Genomic DNA, 16,414 nt, shown 5'->3' on the forward strand with positions numbered 1-16,414 from the left:
TGCGAAACCGAGGGGTGAGAGGAACAGGAAGCAGGGCATATCTGTCCCTGCCCTTAAGCCAGGGTGGAGGGTTCAACTTCCAGGACAAGACTTTTGCCACAGGCCCCAACTCTTGGCCTGGACTTGGGGCTGGTGGAGGGTCAAGGCGAAGGGATGAGCCAGGGTCTCGGTAACCCAGATCCCCTCGCCCTCTATACACTCCCCATCCCAAGAAATGGTGCGTCTCCCCGCGGGGTGCACGGACAGAGAAGGAAGAGCTCAAGTCTTCCGTGCGGGGAAAAGAGACTAGGACTCGCCCTACCGCCATGTCCCGCCGAAGAAAGTACCTGTCTCCCAGGTGGCTATAGCTCCGGGCTCCTCCTGCTGCGTCCGCGCGTCGCGCACTGCTTGCTGGGATTCGTAGTCCCGCCTTAGCTATCAGTTCGCCTTTCCCAGAGAGCTTTGGAAATCTAAGAAGGGACCAGGGGGAGGGCGGGGGGGAAGGTGATCGCGCGCGAGGGCTTCTGGGAGTTGTAGTTTAACCTATTTAAACAGCCAGGAATTCTGAAGAAAAATTGCGTAATAAATTTTATCAGATTATTTGGGCTGTTCTGATATGAATCTCATGATATTTTTTTTTACTCATGCCCAGGACAGCAGTACCTCTGTGTTTCAAAACAACCAACACTGAGATTCAGAGGAACTACAAATCCCATAAAGTGTTGCAGGTCTAGGGTCTTTGAAGAACGAGGTCGGCCCCGGCGCAGGCGCAGTGGCGCTAGATAGACTGTGAAGAAACATGGCGTCCCGGACGTTGACTGGGAAAATCTACTCCCTGCTGTTCCGCAGGACTTCCACGTTCGCCCTCACCATCGTCGTGGGCGTCCTGTTCTTCGAGCGCGCCTTCGATCAAGGCGCGAACGCCATCTACGACCACATCAACGAGGGGGTGAGGGCCTGGGCCATCCCTGACCTTGGGCCCACCTGAGGGTTGACAGTGGGAGTTGAGGTGGGACGGGACTCAGTCTAACTTCACCAGGCAGGGGGTAAGGGGTAAACTGTCGGCGTCTTCTGTCTCGAGTCTGCCGTCCGTCCTCTTGGCTTGATGTGAATTATAAAACGTTGAGCGAGGTTAATCTATCTCACTACAGGGGTTGTAAGTATTGCTTTGTGCCACCCCACGTACCCACTTGTCAGTTTTCAGAAGCGAAAACTAAAGGCTACTCAGAGCAAAGGACTTATTAAGTGCACACCACCAGGAAGCCAGGGGCAAGTCAGAGCCAGAAACGGAACCTCTGACTCAGGGTTTCTAGGGCAGACTTGAGCAGGCAACGGTCGTGAAAAGGACATGAGACACCTTAGACGCCGTGGCTGTAGTTTCAAGATGGCGCTTCCGGTCCCCAAGGCTTCCCACGTAGGCGTTAGTATTAATGAGGTGGGGGGCTATGAAATCAGAAAGCTTTGGATAGGAACACTGGTCCTTGTCACTTAACTGTGGAATTAAGTTGGCCAATTTTCTTCTCTGAGGTCCAGTTTTAATGGTGAGATGGAGATATAAATAGTGACCTGAGCACTGTTGTGAGGATTACATGAGATGCAGGCAGGGAGCCACATTTCTGGTAGGTGGTACCACTAAAAAATAACCATTGTTTAAATTCCTTAGGAGAAAGTGGAAGCATGAGACAGGAATCACAACACATTTTTAACTCTTATGTACTAGGCACTGTGCTAGGTGCAGGGTATGCTTTATATTGGTAAATTATGACTGTATTGGAGTAGGCCTTATATATATAGCCCTGTTCCAGCACTCACTTGTGTTTTTAATTTGAGGCTGTCTGACTCTGCAGCCTGGGAAGGCACTGTCCACTAGTGCTATGCCACCTGTGACCAGTGCAACTTCCTGCCCATGTGAAGGCATTGCCACTGTCCCATCCCTTGGAAGTGGTTCTGTTGACCATTCCCATTGATCTGGAAAGACAGCTAAGTATGCTGTTATAACTCACCCACTTTCCCTGTGCTTTTTTTTTTGAGATGGAGTCTTCTTTGTTGCCCAGGCTGGAGTGCAGTGGAGCGATCTCGGCTCACTGCAACCTCCACATCCCAGATTCAAGCAATTCTCCTGCCTCAGCCTTCTGAGTAGCTGGGATTACAGGCGCGCGCCACCATGCCTGGCTAATTTTTGTATTTTTTTCGTAGAGACGAGCATTCACCATGTTGGCCAGGCTGGTCTCGACCTCCTGACCTTGTGATTCGCTCACAGCCTCCCAAAGTGCTAGGATTACAGGCATGAGCCACTGCATCCAGCCTTTTTTTTTTTTTTTTTTTGGACACATGTTTTTTCTGTCCCCCAGGTTGGAGTGCAGTGGCATGATCACAGCTCACTGCAGCCTTGACCTCCTGAGTTCAAGTGATCCTGCCACCTCAGCTTCCCAAGTAGCTGGGACCACAGGCATGTACCATCACGCCCAGCTAATTTTTGTATTATTTATAGAGATGGGATTTCACCCTGTTGCCCAGGCTGATCTAGAATTCCCGAGCTCAAGCAGTCCTCCTGCCTTAGCCTCCTAAAATGCTGGGTTTACAGTCGTGAGCCACTGTGCTTAGCCTCTTGTGCTTTTGGGAATGAGAATTTCAGCCAATTTAGGTCCCAGGAAATGTTTTAAATGGCTTATGGTGAAATATTTTGGGACTATGCACTTACAACCTCTTCAATAATACCTGGGAGTTGAACTGAGATGTCTTCCAGACTGTTTTTATTAATGATTGTGTGCTTTGGGGCACTTCCCTCAATCTCAACCTGAATTTCCTAAAGATCATCCCTTTCCACTTACTTCACCTGGTGATTGAAAGCATCGTTTTTATAAATGCCAAGAGTTGTGCATGAAGGTTGGGTGAGTGGCTCTCGCCTGTCGTTCCAGCACTTTGAGAGGCCAGAGTGGGTGGATCACTTGATGTCAGGAATTCGAGACCAGCCTGCCCAACATGGCAAAACCCCATTTCTACCAAAAATACAAAAAGTAACTGGGTAGTACACACCTGTATTCCCAGCTGCTCAAGAAGCTGAGGCAGGAGAATCGCTTGAACCCAGGAGGGAGGTAGAGGTTGCAGTGAATGGAGGTTGCAGTGAGCCAAGATTGCACCACTGCACTGCAGCCTGGGTGACAGAGCAAGTCTCTGTCTCGAAAAAGAAAATTGTGCATCAAGCCTAGGATTGCTTTCAGTTTGCCCACTGCAAGCGTATGTTTTTAATCAGGGCATGGCATGTGTTTCTCCCAAGCTCGTTTTAGAGACCACGGTAGTGGGAATAGTTGTAAAATGTGAGAGGCAAAGGTCAAAGTTTGTGGCTCTTGTCTTTAAAATGTAGAAGCTGTGGAAACACATCAAGCACAAGTATGAGGACAAGTAGTTCCTTGGAGGCCCCCATCCAGGCCAGAAGGACCAGGTCCACCCAGTAGCTGTTTGCCCAGAGCTGGAGCCCCAGCTTGAAGATGATGCTTAAGTTACTCTTCGTGGACCACCGTTCACCGTTGGCAAGAAACGCTTTACCTTCAAAACAGACTCTTGACCTTCTGCTGTGTTTGAAGTATGTTTAGTCAGCATGATGAGGAAATAAATGTGAATTGCCCTTCAGACCTGCTTCTGCACTGGTTGCTTTGTTAACTGTACCTCATCTTCACTTGTCAGTAATTTGAGACCACTTCAAAGCCCTCTACAAATACCCTAAGGGCAGGCTCTCCTATTTTGAGTTTTCCATTACCAAAGAATTCTGATTTTCAAAACTGGATCCAGAGTTGGAGATACTACAGTCAAACTTTGGCTTCTAAGCCAGTAATTCCATTCTTAAATCACTCACTGTCTTGGCCGTGGAGAGGCACTATGGCTTCCACTGGAGGAAAGACCCTGGCTTGGGGGTCTTAGCCACTCCCCACCCTGGGATCTAGTTCAGGGGTATCCAATCTTTTGGCTTCCCTGAGCCAGATTGGAAGAATTGTCTTGGGTCACACATAAAATAACACTAATAGCTGATGAGCTAAAACAAAAAAACAGTTTGTGCATAAATCTCATGTTTACAGATTTGCATTTGGGCCTCATTCAAAGCCATCCTGGGCTGCATGCAGCCTGGGGGGACCACAGGTTGGACAAGCTTGGTCCAGTCTTTCTGGCTTTTACTGAGTATCTTTTGGTAAGCTGCCATAATACCGCTCTGGGTCACAGCCTCCTGCCACAGTTGCACTCTTATGAGTTCTGTTCATAAGGGTTCTTGGTTTGAATCCTGACTCCACCGATTCTAGCCATGTGAACCAGGGTAATATGATTTGGCTGTGTCCCCACCCAAATCTCATTTTGAATTATAGTTCCCTTAGTTCCCATGTGTTGTGGGAGGGACCTGGTGGGAGATCATTGAATCATGGGAGCAGTCTACCACATACTGTTCTCATGGTAGTGAATAAGTCTCTTTTCTTTCTATCTTTTTTTTTTTTTAATTTCGAAGTCTCTGGTCCTTGATTCATTTTTTCTTTTTTTTAAATTTTGAAGGTAGTGAATAAGTCTCACAAGATCTGATGATTTTATAAGGGGTTCTGCTTTTACTTGGCTCTGATTCTGTCTTGCCTGCTGCCATGTAAGATGTGCTTTTCGCCTTGCACCGTGATTGTGAGACGTCCTCAGCCACGTGGTACTGTGAGTTCATTAAACCTCTTTTTCTTTATAAATGACCCAGTCTTTATCAGCAGCGTGAAAATGGACTTATACGCAATGGCAAGGCACTTGACCTTGCTGAACTCTGGTTTCCTTATCTGTAAAATGGTGATAGTAAAACATACTGCATGGGGTTTTTGGGAGTATTAAAGGAGTTGTAGGCCTATAATTCCAGCACTTCAGGAGGCTGAGGTGGGAGGATTGCTTGAAGCAAACAGTTTGAGATCAGCCTAAGCAACATAGTGAGACACCCTGCCTCTACAAAAAATTTTAAAATTAGCATGGTGACACAAGTCTGTAATCCCAGCTACTTGGGAGGCTGAGGTGGGAGGATCACTTGAACCCAGAAGTTAAGGTTACGGTGAGTTATGATTCTACCACTGCACTCCTGCCTATGAGTGAGTGAGACCCTGTCTCTAAAAAAAATTTTGGCTGGGCATGGTGGCTCACACCCATAATCCCAGCAACAAGCTCTGTTGTATAAAAACCTTACCTTGGCAACTGTGGGACAATGAGATTGGAAGTGGGTGGGAATGAAAGCAGAGAGGCTAGCTAGGAAGCTGATGCCCGGCTCCTGTGAGAGACCTTGTGGTGTGGCTGGAAACTGTGCCACCTGGCTGGGAGTGGCAGAGGAGAGCATTGGGAAGCCCTGAGCAGGCATAGAGCAACTCTGTTTTGTAGCTGGGGAAGCTGCCTGGCCTGGTTAGGTAAATGACTCACCCACCTGCCTTCTTTCACCTACAGCCTGATGTGATTCAGCCAGAGCTGGATTATCCAGAATCTTCTCTGATGGAGGAAGATTCAGGTCAGGAAACCGATGGAGAGGTAGGAGAGACCCAAGAAATTGCCCAGTTTTTCCTACCTGAGGCACATCTTTGTGAAGATGAAGTTGAAGCCTAGAAAAATTATGACCTGCCAAAGATAGTACAGCTCTGGGGGTCAAATCAAGACCTAACAAGGCCAGGTGGTTCATGCCTGTAATCTCAACACTGGGAGGCCAAGGCAGGTGGATCACTTGAGGTCAGGAGTTTGAGACCAGCCTGGGCAACATGACGAAACCCATCTCTACTAAAAATACAAAAATTAGCTGGGCATGGTGGTGTGCACCTGTAATCCCAGCTAATCAGGAGGCTGAGGCAGGAGAATCATTTTAACCTGGGAGGTGGAGGTTGCAGTGAGCTGAGATTATGCCACTGCTCTCCAGCCTGGGCGACAGAGTGAAACAAATCAAACAAAAACACATAAAGAATTAAAGTTAGTTTTAGGAAGATCTGAACCAAAGCAGAGGCTTTTCTAAGACTTTTGTTTTCGGCCGGGCGCGGTGGCTCAAGCCTGTAATCCCAGCACTGTGGGAGGCCGAGGCGGGTGGATCACGAGGTCAAGAGATCGAGACCATCCTGGTCAACGTGGTGAAACCCCGTCTCTACTAAAAATACAAAAAATTAGCTGGGCATGGTAGCGCATGCCTGTAATCCCAGCTACTCAGGAGGCTGGGGCAGGAGAATTGCCCGAACCTGGGAGGCGGAGGTTGCGGTGAGCCGAGATCGCGCCATTGCACTCCAGCCTGGGTAACAAGAGAGAAACTCCGTCTCAAAAAAAAAAAAAAAAAAAAAAAAAGACTTGTTTTCGAGATGCCATCATAGCTCACTGCAGCCTTGAACTCCTGGGCTCCTCCTGCCTCGGCCTCCTGAGTTGCTGGGACTACAGGTGTGTGGTATTGTACCTGGCTAATTTCTTGTAGAGATGTGGTCTTGCTATTACCCAGGAGGGTCTTAAACTCTTGGCCTCCAGTAATCCTCCCTCCTTGGCCTTTCAAAACACTAGGATTCTAGGCAGAGGCACCATGCCTGGTCTCAGACTTTTATACATGATTTCAGCATCACATAGAGAATGACTCCAGGGGTTAAAGATTGCCACTTATGTTAAACTGTTTCCAATGATTTGAGGGCAATATTCTGGTAAACACTAAAGCAGGGGATGGGTGCAGTGGCTCACGCCTATAATCTCAGCACTTTGGGAGGCCAAGGTAGGGAGATCACTTGAGGTCAGGAGTTCCAGACCAGCCTGGCCAACATGGTAAAACCCCATCTCTACTAAAAATACAAAAATGAGCCAGGCATTATGGCACGTGCTTGTAGTCTCAGCTACTCGGGAGGCTGAGGCAGGAGAATCGCTTGAACCCAGAAGGTGGAGGTTGCAGTGAGCCGAGATCATGCCACTGCACCCTGCCCTGGGTGATAGAGCGAGGCTCTGCCTGAAAAACAAAACAAAACAAAACAATAAAGCAGGGAACATTCTTGCAGTTATTCTGTTTTTCTTCAGTACACGAGGACAAGCTTACGGCCGCAAGGTCAGAGTGTGCTTATAGATCACCTGCCTCAGGTGGGCCACATTCCCACACTTAGGCCAACCGGCACGTGCCACCACACCTGGCTAATTTTTCCTATTTGTTGTAGACAGGGGTCTCACTCTGTTGCCCAGGCTGGGCCTGGTGGCATGTGCCTGTGGTCCCAACTACTCAGGAGGCTGAGGTGGGAGGACTGCTTGAATCCAGGAGGCAGAGGTTGCAGTGAGCCTAGATCATGCCACTGCACTCCTGCCTGGGTGACAGAGCGAGACTCCATCTCAAAACAAACAAAAAAGGCATAAATAATTAAAGTTAGTTTTATTAAGAAGTCTTTTCTTTTTGAGACAGGGTCTCACTCTGTTGCCCAGGCCGAAGTGCAGTGGTGCAATCATGGCTCATTGCAGCCTCCAACTCCAGGGCTCAAAGGATCTTCCTGCCTCAGCCTCTCCAGTAGATGGTACTACAGTTGCCTGCCACCACACCTAGCTAATTTTGAAATTTTTCTTTTGTAGAGATGGGGTCTTGCTATGTTGACTAGGCTGGTTTTGAACACCTGGCTTCAAGTGATCCTCCTGCCTTAGCCTCCTAAAGTGCTGAGATTACAGGTGTGAGTCACTGTGCCCAGTCTTACTCTTTTGCCCAGGCTGGAGCGCAGTAGCATGATCTCGGCTCACTGCAACCTCCACCTCCCGGGTTCCAGCAGTTCTGCCTCAGCCTCCTGAGTAGCTGGGACTACAGACACCTGCCACCACACTGGGCTAATTTTATATTTTTAGTAGAGATAGGGTTTCATCATGTTGTCCAGGCCGGTCTCAAACTCCTTACCTCAAGCAACCTGCCTGCCTTGGCCTCCCAAAGTGCTGGGATTACAGGGTGAGCCAGCCTAGAGTCATTTATCTTTTTTTTTTTTTTTTTTTTTTTTTTTTTTAAAGCATGGGGTTTCACCATGATGGCCAGGCTGGTCTTGAACTCCTGATCTCAGGTGATTCACTCACCTCGGCCTCCCAAAGTGCTAGGATTACAGGCGTGAGCCACAGCGCCCAGCCAAGTCATTTATCTTTTAAGGAATCTAATAAGCAAGAGATGTTGGGGGTACGTACTCTATCCTGTCCTGTCTTCAAGGATTCTTCCTGAGAGCTGCATTTCATCACAGAGTCAGAGGTTCAAACAAATGAGGAAACAGGGTTTCTTAAATGTGCTGCTTTTCCTCACACCAGACTATTAGCAGTGGTTAACTGTTGAGTGAGTCATTGTTTATTTTTCTTTTCTTAGAGACAGTTTCTCACTCTGTTGCCCAGGCAGGAGTATAGTGGTGCAATCACAGCTCCTTGCAGCCTTAAACTCTGAACTCCAGGGCTCAAGTCATTTTCCCACCTCAGCTTCCTAAGTAGCTGGAACTACAGGTATGTTTACCATGACTGCCTTTTTTTAAAAAAATAAAAATAAAAAACAGTCTTGTTCTGTTGCCCAGGCTGGTGTGCAGTGGCACCATCTTGCCTTACGGCAACCTGTGCGCTTCTCGGGTTCAAGTGACTCTTCTGTTTCAGCCTCCTAAGTAGCTGGGATTATAGGTACCCACCACCACACCCAGATAATTTTTTTTTTTTTGAAATGGAGTCTCATTCAGTCACCCAGGCTGGAGTCCAATGGCGCAATCTCAGCTCACCACAATCTCCACCCCCCCGGGTTCAAGTGATTCTCCCGTCTCAGCCTCCCAAGTAGCTGGGACTACAGGCACGTGCCACCATGCCTGGCTAATCTTTGTATTTTTGGTAGAGGCGGGTTTCACTATGTTGGCCAGGCTGGTCTCGAACACCTGACCTTGTGATCCACCTGCCTCGGTCTCCCAAAGTGCTGGGATTACAGGCATGAGCCACCACGCCTGGCTGGCCTATTTTATTTATTTATTTATTTAATTTATTTATTTAGAAATGGAGTCTCATTCTGTCGCCCAGGCTGGAGTGCAGTGGCGCAATCTTGGCTCACTGCAACCTCCACCTCCTGGGTTCAAGCAATTCTCCTGCCTCAGCCTCCCGAGTAGCTGGGATTACAGGTGTGCACCACCACACCCAGCTAATTTTGGTATCTTTTTAGTAGAGACGGGGTTTCGCCATGTTGGTCAGGCAAGTCTGTTTTTTTTTAAGAGATGAGTTTTGCTATGTTGCCAAGGCTGGTCTTGAACTCCTGCCTCAAGTGATCCTTCCACCTTGGCCTCCCAAAGTGCTAGGATTACAAGCATGAGTCACTGCACCCCACTGTTATTTTTCTTTGCCATTATATTTTCTCAGATTTCTAAGTTTTCTGCGTCAATCGTGTATTACTTTTATAATGTGGAGTACATAAATTAAAAGGGGGTTTCCCACAGAGACAGTGAATAGACAAATCTAAGCAACACGAGCCACCAGCTCTGGCTCCAGGCCTGGAACCCTTCTGCTTGGTGGCTCAGGACTCCTTCCTCAGATGCTGATGAGGACTTGTTTCTGGCCACCCAGGGCACTGCCAAATGAGAGCTGATTCCCCCCAGAGCTCCCTGGACGGGTCTGCCATGCAGGTGGGGAGAGCTGGGATTAACACCTTCCTCCGATCAGCTCAAAGAAGCTGTTATAACTAGAAAAAAGATCTCCTCCCTCCCAAGCGTAGCCTGAGGCATTTCTCGGAGGCAAGAGCTGGGACAGTCTTTAGAGTCAGAAAGCCCCAAGGGCTTCCCACCTGGTCCCCAGCACAGGTGTTAGGAAAAGCTAAATACTGTGTACCTTGGAAAGTGAGTTCCAGAAAGTCTCCGATCCCACATAACTCTGAGCAAGCAGGACCACTCTCTGGGCTAAGAGTATTGGAGTTAATTTCATCTCTCTAGCTTCTCTCTCTTTTTTTTTTTTTTTTTTTTTTTTTCCTTTGAGACAGAGTTTCGCTCTTGTTACCCAGGCTGGAGTGCAATGGCGCGATCTCGGCTCACCGCAACCTCCGCCTCCTGGGTTCAGGCAATTCTCCTGCCTCAGCCTCCTGAGTAGCTGGGATTACAGGCACACGCCACCATGCCCAGCTAATTTTTTGTATTTTTAGTATAGACGGGGTTTCACCATGTTGACCAGGATGGTCTCGATCTCTTGACCTCGTGATCCACCCGCCTCGGCCTCCCAAAGTGCTGGGATTACAGGCTTGAGCCACCGCGCCCGGCTCTAGCTTCTCTCTTGTATTCAAAAATATCCCTTAGGCTGGGTGCAGTGGCTCACGCCTGTAATCCCTACACTTTGGGAGGCCAAGGCAGCAAGATCGCTTGAGCCCAGGAGTTTGAGACTAGCCTGGGCACCATGAGACCCTGTCTCTAAAAAAAGTAGAAAAAAAGAATTTCAGCTCATGTTAGGGCTATGAAGAAAATCAAACTGATACTTTATGGAGAGTGACTCCGGTTTGGAGAATAATGTTACATGCTCTTTGTCTCTTTTTTCTTTCTTTCTTTCCTTTTTTTTTTTTTTGAGACAGGGTTTCACTCTGCCTCCCAGGCTACAGTGCAGTGGCACTATCTTGGCTCACTGCAACTTCCGCCTCCCAGATTCAAGTGATTCTCATGCCTCAGCCTCCTGAGTAGCTGGGATTACAGGTATGTGCCACCATGCCCAGCTAATTTTTTGTATTTTAGTAGAGACAGGGTTTCATCACGTTGCCCAGGCAATCCGCTTGCCTCAGCCTGATGTAGATGCCGTCTCAAAAGAAAAAAGTCAGACCAAGATGTAAATGTAAATGCAGTTTCTTTCTTTTTTTTTTTTTTTTTTGAGATGCAGTCTCACTCTGTCCCCCAGGCTGGAGTGCAATGACGTGGTCTCGGCTCATGGCAACCTCTGCCTCCTGGGTTCAAGAGATTCTTCTGCCTCAACCTCCCGAGTAGCTGGAACTACAGGCGTGTCCCACCACGCCTGGCTAATTTTTGTATTTTTAGTAGAGATGTGGTTTGACTATGTTGGCCAGGCGGGTCTCGAACATCTGACCTTGTGATCCTCTCACCTCAGACTCCCAAAGTACTGGGATTACACGCGTGAGCCACCGCGCCTGGCTGTAGATGCAGTTTCAACAAAGTCTTCCACTGACTCTGGTGCATTCTGAAGGATGGCCATTCAGAACTGTCCTGATCTAGGTGACCAGGCCATTTATAGCCTCTTTTTCTTTTTTTTTTTTTTTTTTAAGAAAAATGTTTTGCCCAGGGTAACACAGTAAGAGTAAAGCAGAGATCCAAATGCAGGACAATTGACTATGCTCATGTTTATTACTCTGTGCCATGTAAAAAAAAAAATAATAATTTTTCTCTTTTCTTTGGGGCCTTGGCCTGATATGCTTGGATTTATATACAGACCGAATGCCAAGGGCAGACTTCAGCCATGTTGCCCAGGCTCGTCTTGAACTCCTAGACTCAAGCGATCCGCCTGCCTTGGCCTCCCAAAGTGCTGGGATTACAGGCATGAGCCACTGTACCCAAGTTATAGTCTTTTTTGATAATTCACTGAAGGCTGCTGCTCAGGAAGAGGGCAGACAGGGCAGGGCAGTTCTCTTCAGTCTGGCCAATCCCCGAAGAGACCAACAGCACTTCCAGCACCTGGGGTGGTAAATCCTTCATACTGAAAGGAGTCTGGGTACCTACCAGACTCCCCTCCCCCCTCTGCATCTTTCTTAGGCCCATTTTATACCTGCATCTGCTTCTTGGGGCTTTTATTTTGCCAGTCTGCAAGAACAGATTGGCAAAATAAAAACCACTAGATATCCTTTTACTTATTAAATTCATAAAATTTTTTTTTAAACAATATCCGGCACGAGCCAAGATATGGGAAATGATTGTTTCAAACCCTGCTGGTGGGAAGACCCATTCAACAACATCAGTCAAAAGCTTGACCCAGCAATTCTGTTTCTAAGAATTTATCCTGAGAAGATAATCATGATTGTGGGCAAATATTTAGCCAGGAGACTCTTCATTGTAGCTTAACAGCAAATAATTAGAAACAACCTAAATGTCCAACCACAGGGAATTGCCTGACTAAAGCATGGTATAATAGAAGACAAGCAAGTCATTCAGTATGACACAGATGAGAAATAGATATTCACAATGTCTCATTGCCTGAATAAATGGTGATAATAGCATATGTAGTACAATCCCCTATTTGTAGAAAACCATTGTATGTATTCCTTTTCTAAAAAAAAATGCTGGAAGGATAAGAACTAAAATTCTAACCACCGTTAGAATTATTTCTGCATGGTAGGATTATCGGTCGTTTTCCTTTGTTTATTTGTGCAAGCCACACCGAGCATGTTACTGCTTTTGTACTAAGGGGGCAAAGCAATGTACGTTATTAAAAAGAAATAGATTCCATCCCTGTGACTCAGTCAGCCCTTCCAAAAACAAGGAACAAGGACCGTCCTACAAATGAGTTTGAAGTCTTCTGGGGAAAGGACAGAAATCAATGAATTTAAAATGCCTGAGCAATGTGCAAAGTTGGAGAGAATACAAATTCCTTGCGCAAGACGGAGGTTGTGGCGGCTGCTTGAGTGATAGCAAAGGACGAACGCTCTGTACTGTGTGGGGCAGGCAGGCAACCAGCACACACTGAAGATCACACACAAAAATAGTGCCTTCTCTGGGCACTCACCCAGGGGTAGGGCTGGGCCAGGTGCCATGCACCCTGTGTCACTGGATCCTCATTCCGAGGTGGAAAATGAGGCTCAGAGTGGTTAAGTGTCTTGCCAGGGTAACACAGCTACTGAGAGTAGAGCAGAGATCCAAATGCAGGACGATTGGCTATGTTCATATTTATTATTCTGTGCCATGTAAAAAAAGAAATCGGCTGTGCGCAGTAGCTCACGCCTGTAATCCCAGCACTTTGGGAGGCTGAGGCTGGCGGATCATGAGGTCAGGAGATCAAGACCATCGTGGCTAACACGGTGAAACCCCGCCTCTACTAAAAATACAAAAATTAGCTGGGTATGGTGGCACACACCTGTAGTCCCAGCTACTCAGGAGGCTGAGGTGGGAGAATTGCTTGAACCTGGGAGGTGGAGGTTACAGTGAGCTGAGATCGCGCCACTGCACTCCAGTCTGGGTGACCGAGTGAGACTCAGTCTTGAAAAAAAAAAAAATCATTTTTCTTTTTTCTTTGGGGCCTTGGCCTGATACGCTTGGATTTATATACAGACCGAATGCCAAGGGCAGACTCCAGGCGGTATCAAGGACAGTGCAATGATGTAGTGTAGTGAAAGTGCTGGCTAGCAGCTGTTTGGTGCTGACTACCTTCTTGCTGCTCCTGGCCTATCCTCATTTTGAAACTTCTGCCTAGGCCGGGCACAGTGGCTCACAACTGTAATCCCAGCACTTTGGGAGGCTGAGGTGGCAACGTTGCTTGAGTTCAGGAGTTCCAGATCATCCTGGGAAACATGGGGGAATACCATCTCCACAAAAAATACAAAAATTAGCTGGGTGTGGTGGTACATGCCTGTAGTCCCAGCTACTCAGGAAGCTGAGGTGGGAGGATCACTAGAGCCTAGGAGGTGGAGGTTGCAGTGAACTAAGATCACACCACTGCCCTCCAGCCTGGGTGGCAGAATGACACCCTGTCTCAAAAAAACAAAACAAAACAAAAAACTTTTGCCCAGAACCTTCCCTGACTGTTCTGGAACCCTTCTTTTCCATTGCACTCTTGTAAGACCAGAGTGTTGCCCCTGCTCAAACACCTTCAGTGGCTCCCCACTACCTGTAACAAGATCAAGTTCATATTCCCTAGCCTGACGTGTAAGACCCAGGTTACCTCAAATCTCACTTCACAAATCTACCAAATAGGGTCCTTGCTGGGCTTCCCTTTGCCCTATCACCTTGTGCCTGGGCATGGATGAGAAAAGCAGGACATGCTTGAGTTTGAATTCTAGCTCTGCTGCTCTCTGGCTAGGGCTCCTTGGCCAGGTTGCTTCCCCTCTCTAAGCCTCAGTTTCCTCATCTAAAAAATGGAATAATGATGCTGACATGTCACAGCGTGGTTGGGAAAGTATATGAGTGTTTGTGATGTGCTTAGCACAGGTCTAGGAGCAATAATTTTTTTTTTTTGAGATGGGGTCTTGACCTGTCGCTCAGGCTGGAGCACAATGGCTCACTGCAACCTCCACCTCCTGGATTCAAGTGATTCTCCTGCCTCAGCCTCCTGAGTAGCTGGGATTACAGGTGTGCACCCCCACGCCTGGCTAATTTTTTTTTGTATCTTTAGTAGAGACAGGGTTTTGCCATGATGACCAGGCTGGTCTCGAACTCCTGACCTTGTGATCTGCCCACCTCAGTCTCCCAAAGTGCTGGGATTACAGGCGTGAGCCACCGCACCCGGCTAGGAGGGGTAATTTTGTTATGTTCCTACGGAGAGTAAATGAATGGAGCTCCCCAAACAGTCTTCAGGGACCTGTGCCTAATTAGCATATTTTATCCATAAAAATGCAGGCTGAGAGCTTTGGGGCTAACTGTACAGCTGTATCAGCCAAGTGCCTCCCCCTCGTTGTCCCAGCTGCTTTAAATTCATGTTCTTGGCATCCCTTCCCTCCCTCTGAGGCCTGATGGCTTTCCGGTGTTCTCCTTTTTGCCCCTTGGCAATCTCATTTTCCACGTCTCCAACACTATTTTAAGGCCCAGTAACCTTGTGTCTTCCTCGGGCATACCTTATCTCTCCCCAACACCTTTCACAGAGAACAGAGTCCTCTCAGTTCCCTCCATCCCTGCTGTCTGAGCAGACTTCTGTCTCCTTCCTGTGCAGGTCCCCAACAGGGAGGGCCACTTCCCACCCTGGGGCTGCAACTCCAGGCAATGCCTGATCTCCTTAGCTCACCAAATTTTCCTAACATCTCCTTCAATTGGGCCCTCTTCAGGGAATCCTTTCCCTCCACTGGCAGACAGGAGAGGCTACGGCAGAGCAGCGACTGGGGAAATATGTCCTGCCCAGCTTCCTACTCTCTTCTCTTTCCCCTGCCCCTCCGCCAATAGAATGACTTGAAAGACAGGCTGTATCAGCAAAAGCATGGTATTTAGAACAAAGGAGGTGATAGGCCCTCTTTTTCATGCCGAGCTAACTACATGTGGAGTATTATGGCTTCCAGTTTAAGTGCCAAGCTATAGGAAAGGAAAGCCTATAGGGACTGAGGGTATAGACTTTAGAAGCCACAAACCTGTGTTTGAATTCTGACCCAGCCACTTTGCAGCCACAAGCAAGTGACTGAACGTCCGTTTTTTGTTTGTTTTTGAGACAGAGTCTTGCTCTGTTGCCCAGGCCCAAGTGCAGTGGCATGATATAGGCTCACTGCAACCTCTGCCTCCTGGGTTCAAGCAATTCTCCAGCCTCAGCCTCCCGAGTAGCTGGGACTGTAGGTGCACGGCACCATGCCTGGCTAATTTTTGTATTTTTAGTAGAGGCGGGGTTTCTCCATGTTGGCCAGGCTGGTGTCGAACTCCTGATCTCAGGTGATCTGCCTGCCTTGGCCTCCCAAAGTGCTGGGATTACAGGCATGAACCACTGTGCCTGACCTGAACTTCTAAAGGAGGTTTTTAATCAACCTATTTCCTGGCTTTGTTTCAAGGATTCAGTGAGGGTAATTTCCAGTCCAACAAGGCTATGTGGAGCACCACCTCTGGGTTCCCAGCACACCCACTGCACACTTACCAGGCCTGTCTTCTTTGTCCAGCTTGTGTGTCCAGGCCTTCCAGAGCCCGAAGTCTTCTGAGAGATGGCCCAGGAGGAATTAGGGCGGTTATGCCAAGAGAGTGGGGGGTGGGGTGCACAAAAAGCCAGCTGGAACATTTGCAGGAGGTACCTGCCACTCCTCTCCCAGCCCAGTCCCTGTAGGCAAGTCCCTGCGAGTTCACTAGCCTGTCTGACGGCAGGCCGGGACTCTACACATCTTATCCCAGCCACCCTGCCAACATCTCCAGTTTATTGCTCAGACAACTGTGGCTCCAAAAGGTGAGGCCAACTTGCTGAGAGCCAGGGAGTTTCTGAGCCCAGATCAGTTCTGACCCCAGAGCCTAGCCACTGCTGTGAATGACAAAAGCAAAATTAAGCCACCAGCCATTTAGAGGACCCTGGTCCCCCAAGGAAAAGGTCTGATCAGGCCATCACATCTTACTCTGAGTTAACACTCGGGAGAGACCAACGCCTTCCTGTGTAGGCCCCTCTCAAGTAGGGGAGTGTGGTTTTCCAGGTGTGACAGGCCACCTCCTGTTTGATAGTCATCGAGCTGGTCCTCTTCTGTCACTGTCCTGTGGCAAGGCCTCTGATCCTGAAGGCTGGGCTCTGCCCATTAGCTCTGTCACGTGGCACCTGGGGAGCCCTGATATCAGAATGAAGGGGGTAGTAGCTTCACTTTCTTCTAAACAAAGTCCCATCC

At 48.2% G+C, this 16,414-nt stretch overlaps 2 protein-coding genes across 6 annotated transcripts in view; one reads left to right on the forward strand and one right to left on the reverse strand.

Annotated features, from left to right (window-relative positions):
* The window catches only part of ZMAT5 (zinc finger matrin-type 5), a 34,421-nt gene extending 33,956 nt beyond the window's left edge, over positions 1–465 (reverse strand). For 3 of the 5 annotated variants that reach the window (XM_032256811.1, XM_032256804.1, XM_032256805.1), the window contains exon 1: positions 327–436. The gene's annotated coding sequence lies outside the window, so the exon portion shown is untranslated. Of the gene's footprint in view, positions 1–301 lie in introns of all 5 variants that reach the window. The other 2 variants (XM_032256809.1, XM_032256808.1) reach the window with 2 other exon arrangements.
* Positions 466–633: 168 nt separating this feature from the next.
* On the forward strand, positions 634–3,614 carry LOC116535617 (cytochrome b-c1 complex subunit 9). Its single transcript, XM_032256812.1, has 2 exons — positions 634–928; positions 3,344–3,614. Exons 1-2 carry the CDS (start codon positions 779–781, stop codon positions 3,383–3,385), a joined length of 192 nt encoding a protein of 63 aa, XP_032112703.1. The 5' UTR covers positions 634–778; the 3' UTR covers positions 3,386–3,614.
* Positions 3,615–16,414: the final 12,800 nt, after the last annotated feature.

Source organism: Sapajus apella, unplaced genomic scaffold (genome assembly GCF_009761245.1).
Source record: "Sapajus apella isolate SASKATOON/1434 unplaced genomic scaffold, GSC_monkey_1.0 scaffold95, whole genome shotgun sequence".
NCBI classification, from domain to species: Eukaryota; Metazoa; Chordata; class Mammalia; order Primates; family Cebidae; genus Sapajus; species Sapajus apella.

Excerpts from the sequence above, each read along its gene's own strand:
- LOC116535617 (XM_032256812.1), top strand. The coding sequence starts at position 779 with ATGGCGTCCCGGACGTTGACTGGGAAAATCTACTCCCTGCTGTTCCGC. Across the intron at positions 929-3,343 it reads ACGACCACATCAACGAGGGG|AAGCTGTGGAAACACATCAA; the intron begins GTGAGGGCCTGG and ends TTTAAAATGTAG.